This window comes from Labrus bergylta, chromosome 6 (genome assembly GCF_963930695.1).
Source record: "Labrus bergylta chromosome 6, fLabBer1.1, whole genome shotgun sequence".
Classification (NCBI taxonomy): Eukaryota; Metazoa; Chordata; class Actinopteri; order Labriformes; family Labridae; genus Labrus; species Labrus bergylta.
Genome location: NC_089200.1, coordinates 11,052,007 through 11,076,288, shown reverse-complemented (window position 1 = coordinate 11,076,288; position 24,282 = coordinate 11,052,007). Strand labels below are relative to the sequence as shown.

At 37.0% G+C, this 24,282-nt stretch overlaps 2 protein-coding genes across 4 annotated transcripts; both read right to left on the bottom strand.

Annotated features, from left to right (window-relative positions):
* Positions 1-353: 353 nt before the first annotated feature.
* Positions 354-7,679, bottom strand: mob3a (MOB kinase activator 3A). The gene is made up of 4 exons (XM_020656873.3): positions 7,469-7,679; positions 5,041-5,513; positions 2,585-2,787; positions 354-784 (listed from the first exon to the last, which is right to left on the bottom strand). The coding sequence occupies exons 2-4, from the start codon at positions 5,456-5,458 to the stop codon at positions 755-757; spliced, it is 651 nt and encodes a 216-aa protein (XP_020512529.1). The 5' UTR covers positions 5,459-5,513; positions 7,469-7,679; the 3' UTR covers positions 354-754.
* A 1,531-nt stretch (positions 7,680-9,210) lies between these two features.
* zap70 (zeta chain of T cell receptor associated protein kinase 70) lies at positions 9,211-22,759 on the bottom strand. 3 transcript variants are annotated; one of them, XM_020656842.3, is made up of 13 exons: positions 22,662-22,759; positions 16,715-17,164; positions 15,394-15,554; positions 15,153-15,291; positions 13,916-14,000; positions 13,732-13,754; positions 13,600-13,639; positions 13,044-13,224; positions 12,715-12,927; positions 11,917-12,109; positions 11,007-11,147; positions 10,790-10,902; positions 9,211-9,733 (listed from the first exon to the last, which is right to left on the bottom strand). In XM_020656842.3, exons 2-13 carry the CDS (start codon positions 17,117-17,119, stop codon positions 9,616-9,618), a joined length of 1,812 nt encoding a protein of 603 aa, XP_020512498.2. In that variant the 5' UTR covers positions 17,120-17,164; positions 22,662-22,759; the 3' UTR covers positions 9,211-9,615. The 3 variants fall into 3 exon arrangements, with proteins under 3 accessions (XP_020512498.2, XP_065811796.1, XP_065811795.1); XM_065955724.1 differs by having other exon boundaries at positions 13,044-13,221; XM_065955723.1 differs by lacking the exon at positions 22,662-22,759 and adding an exon at positions 17,262-19,928.
* Positions 22,760-24,282: the final 1,523 nt, after the last annotated feature.

The following is a 24,282-nucleotide window of genomic DNA, read 5'->3' as shown; positions in this document are numbered from 1 at the left end:
GCAATGACACAAACGTGATAATGTCTGACTCCACAGCAGCGTGGACTGTATTTAGCACATTTCCAAATGTGTGTGGAACTTCTGAATGAATGGCTACGAGCCTAAAACTTTCTGAAACACCTTTAATGGTGTTCAAAGCAGGAAACTTATCCTGCATTTAATGAAATGTGTTTTTCTTAATAGGCACTAACATTTTAGAATTTGTGTGCAATGTGTCATGTTTTCTTCTGACACAAATAATACAACACTACAAAGAAAGGTGGGAAACTAGGTTAGGAAATTGCCTAGTTCTATTAGGTTCAGACTTAAACTTATCAGTCCTGATATAAATATAAATAAATGCGACATTCAAATGATTTTAGAGAGAATCATTTTAATGTAACAACATAGTGACTTTATAGACATACAGTAAGAAATCGTACTAATTTGAGATAATTGTAGACAGACAGGAAGCCAGAAACCTCCTGGAATGATTGAGATTCAAATAAAATAGAAAAAACATCAACACAAACATACACTTCTTAATACTGTGCTCTGATAAAATGTTTGAAAACTTTTTTTTTTTTTTAAAGGAACAGAACGCCTCATATGATAAGGTTCTTGCTTTAAACCTACAGTATGTGGCTAAAATAGATTACAGTACTTAAATATAAAAATAGACTCTTTCTGGAATTTGTTCTTTTAGTTCTCTGCTTCAGTTGTCTAGATGGACGGATGTGTTTGTCCGGCGTGTGTCTACAGGTTCAGCGCTCCTTCAGTGACACATCCGCGAGGTCATCTCTTTCTGCAGACACACACACAAACACACACACAAAGTGCAGTGAGTTAGACCAGTGAAGGAAATACTAGAACTTCTCACAATGTTAAACCACTTAGGATGCGGTGACTAATTAAAAAAAAAAAATATATATATATATATATCCATAAACCCATCAGATGATTTATGCGAAAAGAGTAACAGTAACAGCTTTGCAAATGTAACTCAAAGAGTCATGACAGCAAACGTACTGAACACAACCACAAGACTAAAAAACACTGTTTAATGCAAATCATAGAATAAAAAACATCCAAACATCTGCACACTAATCCTCATGCAAACATCCAGATTATTGTCTAATCCTTCAGTCAGACACGGCCGCTCAAAAAGGGTGGCTGGACCAATGACTATGAATGAACAAAGAGCACAAAATGAATCAGTCTATCACTGTTGGGGGATGCAGTAAATCAGTATGACTGATACTGCATTATCAGATACTGATTTCTTTGAAGAGAATCTTCTATAAACAAATTTAAACAATGATTTCTAGAGTTGTGGACTTGTTGAGTGAGAACGAGCAGAATCTGTATCCCAACTCTCTTAGCACCTTATCTTAATTTCATGCTAACGTGATCGATTTGCTGAGGACACATAGCAGCAGGATCCTGTTACACTTATGACTTCCCCTTGCAAATTGCGGATACATTTGAGCCCCTCAGTGCTTTTGCATGCTCAGGAATTAACACAAATAAGCTGCTTTTTGATTAGATAAATCTCTTTAAAATGTCACCATTGAAAATACTCTCATGCTGCAAAACAGAGCTAACACATTGCATATTGCATTACAGGTCATTGTCAGTGTCCTAAACCACTGGGTCAGTAGCCGGGGAGGAAGATATATCTTTGAACTTGTGTTTTATTTGCTCTGGCAGATGTAGACTGATTTCCATCAGGTAAATCAAAAACATATATCTACTATGAAGCAGGCTACGGCTAAGAATTTACCTAAATAAATAACTATCAGAACATTAGAATTGATCAAACTGAACAGGAGTTCACATTATGTGAAATGTATACATTTTGTGTCGTTAATATGTAAGTACTAAAAGCCAAATAAAATTCATGTTGAAAACAGCTACCTTGCCATGCGGTCCACTTCTACAGAACAACTTTTGTTGCTCTGATAGGTTGGAACATACAAAGGTTGAGCCGGTTAGTAAAGCCCCTTGTCAATGTAAATGAACTAAGGTCTAAGACTTAATTATAAATTTGGTTTGGTTTGGTCACAAGGCCACTAGAGCTCCAATAAAATATCCCTTTTTAATCATTATGAGTAATCACTTGGAAAAGTTCAGCCGCTATTTTTTTCAGTCTACATTCATTTAGTTTGAGAGAAACAGAATCTCAGTTACAACATGTGTCCACAAGGGGGCGCTGACAAGATTTTTAACTGTTAAACAATTAGGTGTGATCCTTACGTTGGTTTGTCTTATATTTATACGTGAATTAAAAAAACTATGAAATTATAAACTATTATTGGCCATTTTAGTACACAAATATCCTTATTGAATTAAAAAATCTAGCATTCAACAGGCTCTTCTTTTTATTTCACTATGCACTTTAATGCAGGACAACAGTTTGGTGATTTTATGTGACTTATATTTAGACTGGTAAGTTTCAAACAGTTGCATATTTAATATTGAAAAAAAATCTTTACAATACTTCTATAACTAATTTAGAATTGAGTGTTTCAAATTCCATCATTTAAAAACTAATCAAAGATTTTGTCCTCCATATTACATCTCCCTTTCCCGCTCTTTGACTCACCAGAGGCTCCAGCTCTTTGTGGTCCGTCAGGTTGAACTCAGTGACAAAGTAATAGAAATGCTTGTAGCAGGTATTGACATGAGCCTCAGCCCCCATCTGGCTCACACGGTCAAAGTGATGGATGTAGACATGGACAAACACCCGGAACAGACGTGACAAGATCTTCTTAGCCACCTGCATGAAGTGCTTAGGGAAGGGAGTACCTGGGAGTCAAACAGATGGAGACAGAAGAACACCACAGTCAATCCAGAATGACCTTTTGCTATTTGTTTCACAGAGAAGACCATGATTAAAATACTGACGTGTTTAAAGTTTTTATAGAACATTTCAACGAAGCTATAACATATTAACCTCTTTATGTCCTCAAACTGGATAAAAGTATGTTCAAAGAATTAGCATCACTTCTTCCATGATGGAAAATCAACACAACTTGGTCTGAGGGATAATCCAAGCGATTAATTTAGTATGTTGCTTTGCTTTGACTAATTCAATTATATTTCAGGAATCTGTTCCTGAGGACAGACGCGTCAGAGGTCGATTCTATTCTTAGCCTGCTGTGCATTGTGTGACCCATTTTTAAATCCATTGCTTGGATGTTTCTGTGCACACAGAAACATGCACACAGATAGATACATGAAAACTGAGAATGCCACAGCAACAGAAGATAAGCCGACGGTGTTTGAAATGTGCAACATGGTTGATAAACTAATATATGTGGCCTTGCAGATTAAATCATTTAATCCGCTTTTAGATTTATTAATTTCTTTGGAGGGGGGGCCTTCACTCTGCAGGAAATGATCTACATCTAATCTTAATTTTGCCTTTGTGTTCATTACATGTTAATCAGTAAAGAGGATTTTTCAAATCTTTCATGTGACCACTGCTGAAACGGTTAGTCCATTGAAAGAACAATTCATCATTTAGGTCATTTGTTTCAAAAAGTACCAAACATGTTCCCATTACAGCAGCCTTTCTCTGGTCAGCAGTCAACCTACCATATAATTGACACATAATGACTACCTAATGAAATATTAAGACCCATGAATAAATAGTTGTAAGAAACAACAATAACATTTTTTCCCCAAAACATTATTATTTCTGTCAAGTGATAAATGTAATCTGATTTTTTTTTTTTTTTTAAACATCAATTTTGTAAAATGTCTGTTAGATTGCAGATTTCGTCTGACATAATCTTGTAAGCATTGTATGAAATCTGTGTGCTGGATCGATAGTTCCCCTAAAATGATAAACAGATGACCCCTCCCTCCTTGCATTATTATTATTATTATTAGATCATTACTTTTACAATTCTGACCACTCATAAGTGTGTCATACTCTGAATACTGTGACCAATGGCAGACATGAATTCCATTTGTTTGATCTGTTACCGTATGAATAATTGGAAAATGATGCTTTTCATTGGGATCTCCCATGAGCCATGACCCTAAAGATTTTAGTATTTTTGTGATAACAGAAACAATAATATGAAGTAAGGCTGTCAGCATTAAATAATTACCGTAATCGCCAATAATTAAGGCATTACATTTCTTAAATCACAATTAATCGCATGCTGTTTTGTCCTTTTAGGTGCACCATGGAAAAGTAATATCTATCTTGTGACATCAAACATTTCACTTTTTTTTGACGTTCCTTCCAGCTGTTTTTATTTAGTTTTTGATCCGTAACAACTTCCCTTTTCCCTGGTTGAATTAATGTTTTAACGTTAGGCCTTACTTTTTTTTATTTTCAAATATGACGTAATCCAACTATTACATGGGAATATAACTGTGATTAATTGTGATTAATTGTTAAAGCGTAGGGATTCATCGCCATTCAAATTTGTGATCGTTTAACAGCCCTAATATGAAGTCATTGGGGACACATATTCCTGGATTATGAAAATGTGAAATGAAAAAATAAGCACCTGAGAGATATACGACAGGTGAAAAGAAAGTTAGTCTGTATTTGACAAGATGCAAATATATGGAAATCTAAACAAAGAGATCAACATTTGTAGCAGAACTATGAATATGCTTTAAAGTTTATAATCATTAAGTCAACATCATGGGAGGTCTGACTTTATTGGTTTTCTTTGTTCAGACAAGAACAACAATTCAATGTGATTTGGGATTGGCACTGATCATTCTGTTATGATGTGTCATTGAGCAGATAATACATTGAAATAGCCTTACAGACAATAAGAACATTGGCTGTAATTGTGACGCTGAAAGTCTGTTGTTACTGTAAATGAATGGGCGATGGCTCGGATTTTCTCTACCTGAGTCAGAAACCATGATGAAATTCTAACAGCAGGCTAAAGAAAGGGTCTTTTATACCTGAAACGTTTGGATAAAAACCACTAAACCTTAAATATGCCTGACTTAATCTGGACCTGAGCAGAGGGTTTAAGGCACCAAAGTCTTAACAAACCATATGTAGCTAATCTCAACACTTACCAATGTTGGTGGGGAAGATGTTCTCGTTGTTAATTTGTACCTCGATCCAGTCCATTAGCAGGCTCATGTATTTGGGGGCTGGCAGCGCCGTTGGCTTTTTGTACTTGTGCTCATCCTGCCAGCGGTATTCATACTTGGGCCCCCCGGACATGACCGGGCAGGTCTGATCGGTGCAGGAGTCACTGATGGTGCCATAGATGAGGTTGATGCGGTTAAAGAAGTCGACCACGTGTACGGCCACCCAGTCGTTGAGGTCCTCGCCGTGGGGCAGCGCGACGGCCTGCTTCAGGTCCAGCCCTGCGTTCAGAGACGCCTGGGCCTTCTTGTGCAGCTCAAAGCGTTGCGTCCCGGGCTCAAACTTTCGCTTGGGCCGGAATGTCCTGTCTTTGTTGAAGACTTGTTTCAGGGCCATGGACATGGTTGCATGTGGTGGTGGCGGGCGATCGGCTTGAACGTGTCAGGTAAATTATTATCTGTTGAAACAGCAGCAGTCAAAAGGTTGTGTCAACAACAAGCACAGTGTTATGATTTGCTCTGACTATCTGCTCCGCCTGTGATCCTGCATTTCATTAAAGGAAGGGAAGAGAGAGAAAGGATTTTGATGAATAGATTTCGGTTTTCACTTAAATCTGCACTCTGTTGATCTCTGTTTTTCCAACATCTCAAAATACTACAATTAAAAACCTTGACAACAGTTTTCATTATCGTTTTTCTAATTATTCAACTCTTTATTAATTAAATAATTCGGCCTGAAAGATGTCAGAAAATAAAGAGCCCAAAAAAAGATTGTGTTTTACATTTCATTACTATTTAATAGCCTGAAATTGGTCTGGTCTGGCTTTCAAGCACTGAAAATGTACTAAAATGTTTAATCTAGGGCGGCAGCTAATGGTGATTATTAATGAATCACTATCTAAATACTCTGTTTGACCCTTTAAAAAACATAACAGTGGAAAAATATTAGAGCCCAACCGATAAATCGGCCAACAGATAACATCTCATGATATTAGCATATCCAGTTACTATCGGTATTGGCTAATTTTAGCGAAGATATGCACAGATATAACTAGATTTATTCACCAATCAAATAGAACTTTATCGGGGATTGTCGTATTACACGAGCACTTCTCTTTCTGGTTGTGACCAGCAGAGTGTGCTATCAGGATTACAATAAGCATCATCACTCTCCAAAGTGTCAAGCAGTGGCACACGAACACGTTACTGTACATCTTTTCCATGTTCCAAGTGTTTGATAACTGCATTCGAGGGGTCAATACTATCTATCTATCTCTACAGACCGAACATAAGATAGATCTATGAAATATGTCGGCTGATATATCGGTACCAGATTTATTTTCCTCCAATGTCGATATCGGAATCAGCCCCGAAAATCAAATATCAGTCAGGCCCTAAAAAAAAAATACATCCACAACCAAAATAAATTGATTAACTTTTACAGAGACATAAAAGATCAATAATTACATTTACAATTGAAGGTAATATTGAATACTAATCAATTAACCGGTTGCAGCTCTAGGTCAATCATACAAAATGGTTATTTTTTTTGGTTAGCTTATCAATCAATCAAGTTCAGCTTTAATGCAATCCCTTACACTTAATAAACATGTAAGAAGCCTATGTGAGAGTTGGCTAGGAAATGACACAATAGAATTTGTGTCCCAGGTTTGGTATTAACTTGGGCCTCAAGTTGCATTCATTAATGTAGGAAAGTACAAGCCCCTCCAAACCTCCTTACAACTTAAAATTCTTCAATTCTTCAATTCATTTTTTTTTTTTTTTTAATCTTGGTGACATTAAATATGGAGGTCGTGTCCCTGTAAATGTAAACATATTGCATTAAGTTTGCTTTCAGTATAAAGTGAGGAAGCCTACGTTCAGCATCACGGGTAAAAGACAAGTCTGAACAGCGACAGCACACGGAAGGTGAAGTTGCCTTAAAGATGAAACATCGCCTCAAAGTGAACATGACTCATTTCCTATTTCAGACACAAGAATCTGCGGAATGACAATAAAACAGAGTTAACCCGTCTGAAACCATCACAACAGGCACTATTTGGTTTATTTAGACTACCATTGTACATACAGACACCCTCGATGTTATAATAATGTGGTCTTTGTATCGTTTTAAGGCCACTTTTCAAGATAAAAAGCCAGAGATTAAACAGCAGGGCACATGACGACAAGTTTATTCGTGACGTGACTAGCTAAGTCGGTCGGACTTGTTGCTTTCTAAAACAGGTAATAATAAAACAAAATTTAAAAAAAAGAGCCAACAGGACAGTATAAACACACATTATTCATCGCGAATGTCATCTTCAACAGTACGGTCTAACAAGCATTATATACGGATGATCAAACGGTGACGAAACCGCACAGTTGAAAGCCACTTTTCCAGACCAGAACTTACTTGTTCCGCCTTCCTGTTCCGTCAGTTTCCTTCGATCTTTTTTATCGAAATTATCTGCTTCCTGGGTCAATAGCTTTGCGTCAACGACATGTACGCACTACATTATGGATACATGTTGTTAAATTACTGTTAATTCAATAAACATGTCACTTTACTACATAAACTAATGTCTGACTCCTCCCTGCGAAACGAAAAGTACACCAGCAGTCAGGTTAGAGACGTTTAGCAACAACTTCCGGTCTGAACTTTCAAAATAATGCACTTCTTGGACCAAGTCATGTAAAGCATCTCTGATCATTTTTGAAGCGTTTATCCTAATACACTAGGCCTATATAACACTGCACTCTTATTTTTATGCTTGTATTTTAAAGCTCTCTTATAAGGCCTAATTTTATAGCTTCGGTTTATGTTGTTTTTCATTTTATATGCTGTTTGGTTCTTAAAGGTTTGTTTGAATGATTTTTCTAATTAATCTGTTAATGTGTTTCTTCTGCCTTTTGTCATGATATTGTCGTGAGTGAAGCACTTTAAATTGTCTTTGTTGCTGAAATGTACTTTATAAAAAAAAAAAAATCTGGTCTTGCCTTAGAGTTTATATGCTATGTAGGCTAGTCTTTAAGTGAGATGAAGTGTGTGGATTTTGTGGACTGTACCTACTATATGGGTTTAGGCTCTTGGTTTGTGAAGCAAAACCTTCTTTCCTTTTTATCTTTTTTTCTGTAGGAAATTAAATGATGATCTAAAGTTAACTGTACCTTGGATATACTAAACCTAGCCAACACTCCTTCAATTTTATAGCAAGCTCCTAATATCTTAAAACTGTCTACTGAAATATCCCATTTTTTATTTCAAAACACAGATAATTTAGGTTTGAAGTGATATTTGCATTCATTGATCGCAAGTTAAATGGCTTCCTATGACAGTGACTCTGTTTTGTACAGCAGTATTATTGTAACTGTGTCTTTTACTTGCTTTCACACTAATTTGAGACGGCATATAGGCTAAGAATATTGTCAACTCAACTTGTATATACATTTTTTTTATTGTGTTGTTCATATTTTTGAAACTCACTGGATTTAAGATCTGTTTATATCATTATAAATGAATTTTGCTTTTTAATCCTGAAAAACAAAACTTTTATTTTGAAGACTAATTCAGCAATGTCCGGTCAGCGTTGCCTGGCAGCTCAAAACCGGCAGAGGATCATGTTGATCTTTTCAAGACTTAAGACCTAAAGACAAAATGAAACATAATTCTCATTTAAACTACTGTTTTCTTTTCTTTTAGGAGAACATCTTAAAATTGTTTTGAGATTTTTCAGTTTAGCGTTTCACAGTTTTTACCAGTGAGCCTTAATGATTCAAATGTACTCTATTACCCTGCACACATAGGCCTATATAACACTTGCTCCTGGGATGTAATTCCCACATTTCTATTGTTCAAACTTATTCAAGTAAAAGGTTTGTATAATGGTTCTTGTTGTGTTGTGCATACTGTCAGCAGTAAGAATCTGAATAATTATATCATTGCATTCATATGCACTATGTAGGCTACACTGTTTTTACTCTGTCTTCAAAAATACTGTCACATACTCCATATTGGACCTTTGATAATTTTGATTAAGTTTCATAACACAACATGCATTATGATTAGTTCATAAAACAATTTACATATTGGTTTAAATGAATAGTAAGTATACTCTTAATACTGCTTTTTTTACTTTAAAGAATAAAACCCAAGAGTCCTTTTTTATAAACTTTTTATTGACATAAAAAAACGATGAACTCCTACATTTTGTCATATATACTGACATATATATTTGCACTTGTACTTCCTACACACTCTCATTATTATACTCCAAAATACCAGAATACAAAATTAGATCATTCATCAATGGAAAGACGTCAATACTTAACATTCAGATCACAACTGACAGACAGAAATTCTCTTCACATGGTGAACACGCTTAAGTCCAACTTACAAATGCACATTTATTGTCTCTGAGGCCTGTTTAGCTGCATGGGTTGTGTAGTTGAAGCTGGTCAGTGTGCAGCATTCATAAAAAGCTCTTTGTTTTGGTTGTTTAATGGCTGGTTGAAAGGATGCTTTGTGCAACACTTGGACAGTATGTGCCTTGTTTTCTGTCTCTATTTGACAGGCTCAGCGGCGGCTGCACCTTCCTCAGACTTGGCCTTGTTCGATATGGAGTAATGGTAAGACCTCATGTACTCTTCAACCTTCTTGAAGTCGGGACGCTCATCGTGCCTGGAGAGAGAGAAACGATGGAGGGGAACAAAACAGCTGTTCAATGGGTTGTGATTTATGCTTGTCAACTGAACACATCACACAGTGGAGGTTGTGTGAATGTAAATAATCTAACAAACTACTCGCATTTCAACAGTTCTCAATTGATTAGAAACTTTCGAGACAATGGGGAAATCTGGAGGGAAATCCTGCCATCGTACATAAACTAAATCTAGCATTGATTCATTTGATAGTTAATATTAGAAGAACCGGGGCTTAAAATACTGTCCTTGAATTGTTAACTAGGAATTTACTTCCTTGTAAACATTACGTTAATTAGGGGGTGGCTGAATGCTAACATTTGTTGAATTGACAAATGGCTTCAATTACGAGATAGGAAGTGTCACCTAGGAATTTATTTTCTGAACATTGTGTTAGCTAGGAAGTGGCTGAGTGGTGACATTAGCCTGCGTGATTTGTAGTTGTATCTCAGAACAACTTAATTGACTCGCTAAAAAGAAGAATCGCAAGAAATGTACTTCCTAGTTAACATGTAGTTAAAATGTACTTCCTAGTTAACATGTAGTTAAAATGTACTTCCTAGTTAACATGTAGTTAAAATGTACTTCCTAGTTAACATGATGTAAGCTATGAAGTGGCTGAGTGTTTAAATTAACTTGCATCACTTTTTGTCTGTTGTATTGAGCCAAGCAAGATGTTTCAGGTCGAGCTCACACTACAGTTTTTTTTTATTTTTTTTATCATAACCTATTTTGAAATTGAAACACACCAAAAAGGAGAAAGTTAAAATAAGTCTGGTGCTGTCCTGCTGTCATGGTTCATGTATGTACAGTTAGTGTTATCTTTTGAGTGACCATGTTTCCACTTGTAAGGTTTAGATTTGCTTTCACTGCTTTTTTGTTTTTTTTTGATCTGGGCAAATTTTAATTGGGTGTGTTTTTTTGCATTTTCCTGACAGACAAACAGCACTGCAAACCTTAAGTCCTTGGTGTAGGTAATAAAGCATGTACAGTACACATACATACAAACATGTACAGGAGACAAACGTTTTCTTACTTGTACGTCCAGCATTCTTTCATCACTGTATACATTCTCTCTGGACATGCTGATGGACAGTCTAAGCGGTTATCAGCATCAATGAAGCGCACAACATCCGTTCCTTTTAGTTTCTGGATTAAAAAAAAAAAAAAGGCACAAGAAGATAGCTGTAATAAAATATCATGTTCAGGATGGACCCTGGCTTTGATGGTGCTCTGCAGAAAATGCTCTGTACCTTGTAAGGTTTCCCTCCGTAAGAGAAAGCCTCCCACATGGTGATGCCAAAACTCCACACGTCACTTTTACTGGAGAACTTGCGGAAATGAATACATTCTGGAGCGTACCACTTCAACGGCCACTTACCTGAAGAACGAGCCTGTAAAACATCCGAAATGATGATGAGAAAAAGCATGTGGATGGTTAACCGAACTCAGACATCATCAGTTATAATAACTAACCGGAGCACATTGGTCATGTCCATATTCATCCATTTTCTTTTCTTTAGGTACATTTTTGCACAACAGTTTTCCATTTGTCAAAACAGTAAAAAAAAAAAAAAATCACATCTGCTCACATCTCTTTGAATTTGAAATAAATGACAAACATGTAAGGGGATAAGCATGCTTCATTTGTGAATTAGCGTAAATTGTTAAATGTCTTAGTAAATCGGCACTAGGCCACCTATAATTAGTGTCTTGTTTTGCCTTGTCTTTTTGTGATTGAAAGCAGGTCGGTGTTATTCACCATGTGTTGTGTGTTTGTTTATGTACCAGGAGCAAATATTTCCGCAGCAATTAAAGTCTGGATAAATGAAACAATATGTTTGAATTGCAAGGGCACATTTGCGTATGATCTGCTCAAAGTCAGGGAACCCTGGGACTTTCTGAAACCTCATACCATGACCAGTAACTAAAGGAAATTAATTGGATGTTTGTTTTAGTTTCTGAGCAGGCGACACCTTTAGGTTACTATCTGTGCAGTGGGAGGGCAGAATTCCTCAGGAAAGCAATTCATTCAAAACACAGTATCTATTTGTCCAAGCTGCAGTACTTCCATAATAATTCCATAGCCGCTATCCTTTCTACATTTATGTCTCTTTGTCCTGCAGTACTAAATCATTCTATTATATGTGGCTTTGTGCATACCTTGTAATAGTTGTCATCTGCTCCCAGGGCCTTAGAGAGCCCAAAGTCACTGATCTTTGCAAACTGTTGGTTGACCAACAGGACATTACGAGCTGCTAAGTCTCTGTGCACAAAGTTCTTCTCCTCCAGATACTTCATCCCCACAGACACCTGGTGCATCAGGTTGACGATGTTCTCTACACTTACAGTATCCCTGTGAAGACAAATATATACTGTTGAAAGTCTCCGGCAATTCTGACAATTTCATTCAACATAGAAATGTCTACTTTCTGTTTGGTTGATAATAACTGTTCATTATGATACTTTCACTGCTTTGAGAATCCAAAAATAATCCTACGAATGAAACAGACTGAGAAGTCAAAATCACGCTTTAGTTCAACTGCTCATGATGGATTAACATGCCTCCACGCCATAACAATTCAGAGTCTTAAGAAGACAACACAGCCTTTTAACGGGCAAAAAAGGAGGTTGGATGTGTCTTATTGAGCCAAGATTTGAACTCATTTTTACCTGGTTTATTTTCCTTTCTAACTTTGAATTCTAAAAAAAACTGTTATCAACTGTACCAAAATGAAATGTTCAATGATCAATTTATTTTACACCCAAATAACAACCAAACACAAAATGTATACTCAATACTTATATCTGCTATACCCTCGGGGAGGTTCTACATAAATACAATTCAACCTGCCCAGCTAAAAGTATTGTGACGATTATTACATGTTTAAAATGTTATCAATTCAAGTCATATAATGTCAATGTGGTATTGTGTTTGAATTAACTGCAAGCTGAGCTTACTTGTTGTTGGAGAGGAATGTGTTGAGAGGTCCGGCAGAGGCTAACTCCATGACCAGCATCAGGTTCTCGGCGTTGCACAGACCCATCATGCGGACGATGTAGGGGTTACTGAGCTGGTGCATGATCTCTGCCTCCCTCATCATCTCCTCATTGTCGCTCCTCAACCTGTCATTGTCGCTCTTCAGCACTTTGATGGCCACATCAATCTGGCCCCTGAGAGGTAACAAACATAACCTTTGGGTGAAATTCTTCCCTTCAAAGACTAGAAAAACATGCACACACCAGTCTGTATTAAAAGACCTATAAATGTGTGTCGTTTTAGTCCTTACGAGTCAGTCTTGAGGACTCCTTTCTTGACACAGCCGAAGTTTCCTGAGCCGAGCTCCACTTCATCGATCAGCAGCTGGTCCCTCTTAATGTTAAACCTTCTCACTTCATTAGGGTTGTGGTATGGGTTGAATCCACTGCAGTCCATCGGCAGAACGTCACGGTCTTCAGGCACTGTTACTGCTGTCACAAGTGAAGGTCAATACATAAAGATTAGATACGTTTATCAACCAGCAATGTGTCATTTTCTTCAAAGTTCTACATTTTCATGTAGCCTACATTTTACTAACCAAACGTCTCTACTTAAACTATAAATAATAAATACAAGATATCTTGTGTAGTGTTTTAAGAGATCTTAATACGTCTTATAATCTGTATTTCATGCAGTTGTGTTTGTGTACTAATTTGTACACATTTGTTTTGTGTGTTATGACAATACGTGGTTTCTGATCAAGTTGTCCCAATAAAAGCTCAAATTAAATAAATGAATTAAGTAAAGATACCAGAGCTACAATATCTATGGAGTTGTTTTAACTGGTTGTACTTCACGTGACTGACCTCTGGGTGGCGGTGTGTATCCGTTTGTGAACGCTCGCCTCTGAAAGAGAAACACAAAAATGAATCTCTTAGAAAGAAAATCGAATAATAATAAAAAAAAAAAAAGATTGGAGGATGAAGATTACTACTTACGACGGCAGGTAGATTGGGTGTCTCTGAAAGATTAGAAAACAAATAAAAGTAAAGTTAAACAATTTGACTGGTGAGTTCAATGAGTTATAAAGGTCGACTGCTACAAAACGAACTGCAATGTTAAGGCAGCAGTTTTACAATGTTGATGTAAGTGAAAAAAAAAAAGAAATACAGTGTTCATTACTTTCAGCAGCAGCTTTCCCGTTAACACATGCCTCTCCAAGAACAGTCACCAGGCCATCAGACTTCATCTTCAAGTACTCAACCAGCTACAGAGTAGAGGTTAACAATCAGTGTATGGTCATTCATGGATTTACATTGGCATTGTGTGTATACATAAAAAAAAAAAAAAAAAATATATATATATATATATATATATATATATATATATATATATATATATATTAGGGCTGTCATTATTAACCAGTTAATCAGGATTAATTAAGGTCAGCCTCTGCAGTGTCTCCCTGTAGTCACAGTTATTCAAAAGAACAATCCTGCTGCTTTAAATGTTTCATTTCCCTTTAAACAATTCTCAGACAGCTCAGTCAAAAGTAACCGTTCCTTTTAGCTGTTTTCATTTAGTTTTTGATCTGTAACGAGTTCCTTTTTCTGTGGTTAAGTTCATGTTGAAACCTTTGATCTACCAGAAGGGCCTGACTTTATTACAAAATAAGAGCAGGGTTGAATTCAAGCAGAAAAGTGAAGTACTCTCAGCTCAAGACAGGACAAAAACTCCAAAAAGAAGCTGTTTCTACTTTTAAATGCCTAATAATGTGATTTTAAACATGCGATTACATATATATCCTAAAAAAACATTAACAAAGAGGCATTCATGTAGACCTCCTCCTCCTATTTTTAACAGCGGTTGTATCTACGACACCTACACAGACATTAGGCTGAAAGTCACCAGTTAACACAATTCATTCAATTCACCTGCAATGAGGTTACTTATTGGTAACATTGTGTTGCCCAACATTTGGGTTGAATAGGAGGATGAGGAGGAGCTCTGTGTGCCTCGGGTGTGTTTGACTGTTCGCAAAGAAAAGTTGGATTAGTTTTCGTTATCATTAAGTAGTCCCTCCGTTGCTACAATCCTTTTTACAATCTTAAATTAAGCATTTTGTAAATCCACAGATGCATTTCTTAGTGATTTGAACAGTGATGGGGTTGTTCTTGTTTTATTTATTATTATTTGTTGTATTTATTATGTTTAATAGTAATATACAGAGACAATACTTTGTATTTAGTTACATACTTAACTGAGATAATTAATTCTCTATTTTCTGCAGTAATAATTGGTATTGTGTGTTTTCTCAAAAAATCCTGAGACCCTGCTTCAAACATTCCCACTAAAGCTCCCCATTTGACAATCCCCCTGAACCCACTGCTAATAGAGAAGCAATCATGAAGATTCTCACCTGCCAGATTGTGTCAAACTTTGTTCCATCTGGCATTGAGTATTTCCCTGATTTGTCTTGGAGGATCTGATAGTGGTAAACAGTTTTTCCATACATCATGGAGAGAGCAAAAGTACCCGACTCATCTCTGTCTCTCACTCTGAGAAAAACAGAAAACAAAAGCAGTGTTGCTTAAAACTTTAGACTGAAATGAAAAAAAAAAAAGAGACATAAAAGCAAACAATCCGCTAGAGCAACTTACAAAAACTTGCCATCTGGTTGTACGCCACTGTAAAGTCTCCTCTCACCCTCCTGGCGGGTAATTTTACCATGATACCAGGGCATTTTCTCGTGGGCTGTTGTGGCGATCAGTTTCTCCAGCTGAGGAGCCTGGCTAATGATGGCCTGCTCCATGGCCTCTCCCTGAGCACAGAAACATCCATTACAGATACAGATATAGACATGCAGGACACACACATTCACACTGATGAGGGGGCTAACGATTTCATCCTGGTGTGTACAAGGCAATGTCCTAATGTCTGCTGAACCTTTTCTTATTGCTGCCTGATATCCTGTAAATATTCATGTTACTATTGTAATGTGAAAAAAAGAAAAGTAAATAAAAAAAGGTCGAGTGATATTGCATCGAGGTGAAATATGAAAAGAGGAGCTTTTTGTTGGCACGTGCAAATAAAGTATGAAACCCACAGACTGTTGATAGACATGGACAAAGCCTGAGTGACGTCACCCATTGGTTACTGAAGGGGGCTTTGGAGGTCTGTAAAGGGCGGTCAACGTGCTAAAAATATTGTTGTGACCTAACTTTCACTAAACCCAGCTGCATGAACTGGAGCTGAGGCGGGTTTTAACCTCCTGACAAATCATGTCTGCTTGTCGGTAAGGTTAGCCATGTGCCTTATGATCAACAACTCTTATCCTTTATAAAATCAAAATGGATGATTTATTTTAAAAATGTACACACTGTGTGCTAATAAAGATATATTCAGAGAAATGTTGTACTTTGAACCAGTCTGTAACTTGTGTTATTTCTGCAGTAAAAACAGTCTTTTTTTAAAATGGGTCTGTGTTTGACTTTTGCATCCAACCTCAAAGTACACTCCATGGTTTGTGCACTTCCACCTTGACTTTTTTTCTGTCTACTTTTGATCAGTGTCGTATAGTTAAAAACTAATTGATAAGACATGCTTCTCACGCATATGCCCGAATCGCACACATACACAAACAGGGCCTGTGGAGAGATGTCAGAGTGGGGCTGCTACACACAGCTAACAAACCAACTTCCAATATAGTGGTCTGGGAAGAGTTAAAAAGTTGGGGCGAGAGAGAGAGCGAGAGAGAGAGAGAGAGAGAGAGAGAGAGAGAGAGAGAGAGAGTGGGGAATGATATGTGGGACAGGAGCCACAAGCCAGATTCTAAGGACTACAGCCTCTGTACACTGGACGTGCAAACTACCCACTTGGGCACCTGCATTTTTTTACACATTTCACTCAATGTATTGACTTTTACTGACTGCAACCTCAATAAGTTGAAAGAAACATATCCACAGAAACAGCAGAACTCACCTCCAGGTTCCAGGTCTGCTTCACATACTCCCTCAGCATGTTTTCTCTCAGGTTGTCAAACACGCCGGGCCGTATCGGGGTCTCTGGGGAGCGCAGACAGGGTTTCCTCAGGGCGCACACCAGCCCGTCGGAGTCTTTGCTGTAAAACTCGCAGAGCTCCGCAGGCCCACAGTGAGGCTTCCCTCCTGTGATGCAGTAAGTCCCGTTGAGCTGCTTCTCTATGGGGTAATGGTGAAACTCCAGGTTCCACACCACGGACAGAACGTAGCCTCCCAGACTGCGCAGACACTGTCTCAACAAGAAGATCCCGTCGGCCATCCCGGCCAGCTTCAGGTGCTGCTCAGCGTCTGAGCGGCTGATGCTGCCGTAGAAAAAAGGCAGCTCGGATGCTGGGTCAATGGACATAGTGCAACCAGGGAGAGGGGAGCTGGATTTATTTTGTCTTGACTCCTGCAGTGGGATGTGGAAAGAGAGACAGAAAAGGACGGAATCTAAGCAAGACCGGCTGTTAAAAACCAGGGTTTAACTTTTTTAGAAATGTGCTCACCTAAGTAGCCCAACATGTCACAGCACACTCACTGATCTAAAACCTGACAGTGACCTCGGATTTTTCAACATTCAAGCTCCGACCTACGCTCCAACCTCTGCTCACAAATTAATGACCAAATCAGTTATGGAAAACCTGTTTCACGACTGTGTCTTTGTATTTCTAATCAGCTAAAAAGTGATCATCCAGAGAAGCCTCACTTCTACTTCTTCTCTTCTACGTTAGAGAAAGTTTGTAGTCGTACAGAATAATGTCTTTTCCCAGAACTGTCTAGCTCTACACAAACAAGTTGTGAGGTGCTTTAAGTCAGGATGAGATATTTAGCATGTAGCACCCACACATTAAGTCTGCATGATACGTGCAGATTAACAACTGGGGACAAAAAGCCACAGCAGGAAGTCCCCTTCCGCCCTCACAGCCTCCTTTCACCAGCTTCTTTCTCTTTGGTTCAACAGGTGCTGCTACTTGGTTCTCGATCATTCCCTCTTCTTGAGAAACTCAAGTTTTTAATTCTTCCTTTACTGGAAAGTCAATTCAAGATTTGGGGGAGAATGTTCCACATGATATGATTAAAACATCTTCTGTGATGATTTAGAATCTGACACTGGGTGGAAAGGTGTCTGATCTGAGATACAGTTGCATGTTTTTGGCTTATGGAACAGTTAGGTGATAGTAGGTGGAAAATGCACGTTGGAGTTTAAAACAAACATCAGTAGTGATCGTAATCATCAGCTCACAATCCTCATACTTTTGAGAGCAGAAAGGGGATTGTCATTTTTAAATTATTGACATAAAAACACAAAGAAAGGGAAAATAAGATGTCAAAGACTATCAGGGTTATTCTCTTTGGCTTTAAATCTGGACATCAACAAACACATTGCTAAAGCTCACATGAATCAGAGAAATGCACTCACATTGAATGGATGCACCCTGAATGGATTACACCTCGTATTTTTTTAGTGTGAAACCTCAGCTTCCGTCATACCTGTGTCTGCCCATGTCCACAGTGGACAGCTGAACAGAAACACACACCTGCCACAAAACAGAAGACTTCCTTGTGGTCTGACCCCCATCCTAACCAAATCAAAGACCTTTAGATGAGACCCTTCAATGTAGGTGAGCAGATAGCTCACAAGACAAGCTGTGATACAGTGTCACATTGCGTCAGGGAATTCAACAGTTTGCACAGCAAATGTAAGCATGTGGTGTTTGGTTCTTTATGAGTTACTTTTGTTATGATAATTTGAGCGAGATTCAAAATGAAATGTACAAATATGGAACTTTTGTCCCATGTTAAGTTTCTTCACATAAATAATGTTCTATATAGAAAAAAACATCTGTTGAGTTCATTAAAGATCCACAGTTTGTTTATAGACCGCATCATGCTTTAAAAAGTCAAAATTAGATCCATACAGCTATCAATAATCACTTTCTTCAATTCTACATTTCACTTAGCAGACGCTTTTATCCAAAGCGACGTACATCAGAGAGTAAGTACAACACAAGCAAGGATCTAGAAAAAAGGGAACAATGTCAGTAAGAGCAAACGATCAGCTTTGAGTCTGATTGGTCCGACTTTAACTTAAGTAATAATAATAATAATAATAATATACATTTAAAGGCGCCGTTCAAAGAACAGATAAAAACAATCAATCCTATACTTGGTTGACCATGCATCGATGAATCAATGCAGCAACAAATGTCAGAATTCAATTGCAGTTTTGCAATTGCAATATTGTTTTTTTTTTTTATTATTATTAAGATTGTTGTTGTTGTAAATTCATTCATTTGTGAGTATAGACCTTTGGTTTGGCAAAGAAGAAACTGGAGCTTATGAAAATCCACATTTCACTTCAAGAATCTATAAGTCAGGAGATTGAATGAATTACCTGTTTTGTTTTTTTGAAAAATCCTTAGACACGGGTTTTTCTCCAACGAGACATAAAACTTCTAATTTAGACAGCAGCCAAGTCTTTGCTCAACTCATGTTCTTAATGATTATTATCGCTTTCCATTTAAACTTGTGAATAATGGACCACAAAAGGAGCTTAATGTAATGTACAAACAGTGCATGAACAACACACTTGCAGAGGAGGTGTTGCAGAGTAAGCAGATAGTGACACAGTGAGCAGTGGAAACAGTCCTATGAGTCACTCACAAAGCAGTTGAGAATACATTTGTGACGCGAGCCAAAATCTACAAGCCTGAGTGATTGTTTTCTGCAGTTTTTTTTCTTTCTGGAATGATTCAGGTCATGAGGTACAAAGTGCATGTAATTTAATACAAAAACGAATTCTGATTGTGTTTGTCATCTGCTCAAACTATTCCATGTTGGAGAGAGAATCACTTTTCCAAGCCAAACGTGATGTCGTGATGTCGATCATGAAGAACGGAGTGAAATGAAACACAAGAGCTTATAAAATCTTTGATTTGTGATGAAGAACTCTCTAAGAATTACAATAAAAGCTCAGGCACACATCTTTCTTTCCTAGAAAAAAATGTTTTGTGGTAAATTTGGGCTAGGTTGTATGGAAACACTCTGGGCCTGTCAAGTTAGATGTCTTATTTTTATCCATTAACATTTGCAAAATCACACTTCAAAGGTTTCATTACAAGTGAAAGAACAGAATTCAATTAGTTCTCAAGTACAACTAATGACAGACAACTGGCCGGCTGACTATACTTAATATTCTGTAACAAGACTACTACTGCAAAATGCAAACATCTTTATGCTAACCTGCTCACAATTACAAAACCTATATTCACATTTTCAGTAGGCTAGTTGTACCATGATCCCCATTTAATGTGTGTGTTAGCATGCTAAAATACTACATAAGACACTACTATAGCACTAACAAAAAGTGAATGCTGATTGGTTTGGTCATAGACGGTTAAGTATACAAAATAAAACAAATTGTTGGCTCTAGATGGAAGATCATGGAAAGTCTGACATGTCAAACGATGGAGACCATGAATATATGTTTGTCCAAATTTGTAGCAACCTGCCCTGTAAAAAAAAAATATATATATATATATTGAAGTAATTCCAGTTGAAACCTTTTACCTGCTGGAGGGCTCTAGAGAAAAAAATGATGGGTTCCTCAAAGTCTGCATAGTTCATCCCTTTTTTATGTTATATGGAAATCCATCAAATAAAGCAGCAGCTTATTTATGTCAACAATATTTTTCATTTGTATTCACTTCATGTCAACACAAACAGCTCTCTGTTTGGAAAAAATGAGTGTAAAACATTATCGTGTAATTTAGCTGTGTGTAGATCCACGTTTTAAATCTGCTGTCTCACAAGAAATGTACGTAAAGAAAATCATTCATAATCAAAGCTAGGATAACTTTTTTCAATATTTAGATTATTCTATAGAGCTGTAGTCACAGTTGTATAACTGACAGAGCTACAAGAAGTAGCTCTAAGTAAGTAAGTATGAAACTATGGGGATGTTGTTTTGGGGTATGATCTGTTTCTATTCATTCAGATTTTATGTCCTAAAAAAAACCTCCTAAAAATGTGTATTATACACATCATAATCATTCTCATCATCGTATAAAGTTACTTAGATCGGAAAAAGATTCTCAACCTTGACTCACAGGAAATGTAACAGTTTAAATGAATTGTGCCTGTGTCTATTTCACAACATCTATCCAACACCTCATTGGCATGCCAATGTTACTGTCACATAGACACCATGTGTGCAGTGGTCAGTCTCTGTCTGCTTGAAAAGAGAAAAGACTTAGAAATCTCAAAGAGACTTTTCAGCTCTTTTACTCTTCTGACCCGTGAATGTAAATTCCAAGATGAGCTCAATGATTGAACTTGCCTCTATAATTATAAAGTCCTTGTTGTCTGTGGATTATTTGACTTAAAGTAAATCAAAAGCATTACAGTGTTCAGCCACTGAAGTTATTTTAGGTCATGATTATTTATGTTTAGCTATCAGGGAGTAATCTCGGATGATATGTCAACACTTGAGACCGTGTAAGACTTGTGTAAATCAGTGTTCTTCTATTGATGAAAGATACAACAGAAAACTCAAAGCACTTGGTCTTTTTCGATTCTCTGATTTTTTAAAATTTTCAAAATCCAAAACAAAACCCTCCAACCAGAATTTACATGTTTAGACACTTCAAATCCATTATTACTATGTTGTGTCCTTTACATAGAATTACTTTTCCCCTACACTGGACTTTGTTTTACTGATGACTGATTTGAAAACCACTAAAGCTGATCTAAATATCAGATAAGGAGCAAAAATGAAACGAAAGCATAATTTCCTGCACCAATGAAAACAATTGATATCTAAATGCAGTTTGTTTTTCTTTGTCATGATTTACAATGTGTTTTTCCAAACTAAAGAGTGCCAGTAGATACAGTATTTAAATCAACATTCAGAAAATAACTTAAAGTGGCTATCATATTAGGATTCAAATAAACAGTTATTTATAATTCAAAGACAAAAAGAAGAGCAAACATTGATTTAAAAAAACTGAAGCACTGTGCAGTAAATAGTGAGACTTTCTCCCTCAGCTGTGGATTTATCTGAAAGTAAATATAATGTTCAAATTCTATGTGGAGATTAAATTCTTTTTCTGCCATGCAGGCCGATACAGCTCGACAATAGCAGGAACATTCTGCAGAAACACTTCAGCCCGGGACCAAAAATACATCCAGTTATTCAGGAAAAGTAAGTATCAATAAAAAAAACACAAACGCATTGACCTCTTTTCTGGTTTGGAACTGCCCATTTTTGGTTTTCTATTCTGAGGCACAATGAAAACAGCCGTTTATATTTTGCACACGTAATCTTTTGCTGTTGTAAACCAGACCATGCAATGCCTCACCCTGGCTGTGGCAAACACACGCTCACATTTCATGCGTTTTACAGCTAAAACACATACTGGAGACTTTTTAATGTGGCTCAAAATAAAAAAAATATTAGTAAAATGATGAATACTAAACATTAACGTGGGATCGCAACATTTTTTATTGAATCTAAATATCTCAGAAGTCAAATAAAGCTATTCCAGCTTGGCTGTTAAGGTGGAAGGTAACTGTAATGTATTTATTTATGTATTTGTTAGGATCCCCATTAGCTGTACCGAGAGCTCAGCTATTCTTCCTGGGCTCCATGAAATAAAATGTTGAACTTAGTAATAAACACCCATGGTTTAAAGTTTTTGTGTACTTATGAGATAAAATTTGATTTTAAACTGCAACTGAAGTTGTGTTTTAGTAGCCTATTGTATAAATTAAATAAAGTTTCTCCTTAGGCCTGGTCTTAAAATAATAATAGCCTAACTATTGTCATCTTTATTTATTTATTTTTAGCAAAAACAACTTAAAGCTTGTGTGCTGCTCAATCAGATGTACAAACAGAATCTACTCACGTCTTCCTGCGAAGTAGAGCGCTGCTGTAACTTCAGACACAAAGATGTATCTGTTGATCTGACTGCAGTGTCAGGTGCTTTGAACAAGTGGGAGTAAGAGGACACAGACACACACACACACACACACACACACACACACACACACACACACACACACACACACACACACACATACACACACACACTTAAACATGAAGGAAAATGTACACACGACTATAAGGCCAACTATGCAGTTATTTCTTTTAGACCTAATTTATTTTTTAAAGTCTCTTATAATGTGTCCATATATCTGCGTGTTAACCATTAACATTAAGGAAAAGTTTACTGTGTTATATCAACTTTCTTGAATAATATAGGCTGTCCTGGCTAGCTGCTCCCCCTGTCTTCAGCTTAAACTTACCGTCCTGTTGGTGTGTATCACTTAGTATGAACAGGTCAATCTTCTCCCATAAACCTTGGCAGGAATGGACACAGTGTTTATCCAAAATGTTACACTTTTGTCTTAGCAACTGTGACAGAAGGTGCTTAATCATGAGATGTATTAGGCTTCTTTTGGTTGGAACCAGGCTGAACCTATTTTCAGTCATTATGCTCAGCTAAGTCTTGATATTTTCCTACATGATGTGCTTGTGATACAGGGACCTTATTAGAATATATTTTCTTTTTCACTGTGTTGTACTGCTCATTACACAATAACCATTAAGTCACATACACCTAGACACCTGTCCTGTACACACACAGGCAGCATATGAAGAGTAAGCCCCTCCTGAACACACACCATCACCACAAACCTCCACTTAACCGGCTGCAGCTGCTTCCTGATAGAATCAGGCAGGAGCCCGCTGAATCAAGTCAGACAAAATACAGAGAGAGTTAAACCGGATAGAGTGACGTGTTCCTTCAAAATAAAAGCAGCTACAGTCGCTTCAATTTCCCTTATAGTTGACTTTCTTTTAAATATATTCCGCAGTTTCTCTGATGCATATCTTCAGGTTTGACGTTGTGCCGTTATTTATTTTCCATCTGCATCTTGAGGGCATGTGGCGTTTCTTTTCCATTTCTTATCGGCTACCCTGATCTGTAAAATGTTGAAATAGTCTCCTAACATTAAACAATGATTATGACCTTATTCTTATTTTGTCACATTACCCCTAGATTTTTTTTCCTTCATATTAATTCATTCAGTTAGTCACACAAGAACAAATAATGCAAATCCTCACTTAAATGCTGGTTTTTCATACAATGTAGTGTTACAACTTCTCAATAAATCAGTATTGTAGATGAAGGGGAAGACGATGGTATCTTCTGTGAGTATGTTCTTTATCTTCATTGACTGTGGTTGGACCCAACAGCCTTTACAAACAACAATTGAAGAGATAGAAATGTTCCATCCCCAACTCTTGAATGGAGTAGCCTACTTTTAGGCAATGGTGTAGCTAATTGTGAAAACTGTAGAGTTGTAATTGATGATATGTGGAGATTATTGAAGACATGGGGGGTTACAATAGGCATATCTTGTGTTTTAGATGACTCATTTAGTGATAAAGTTTTTTTTTTAAAGTTGTAGCCTAGTTTATGAAGATTTTTCTTTTTTTTTTTAATGTTTGAGCTCGATGTGAAA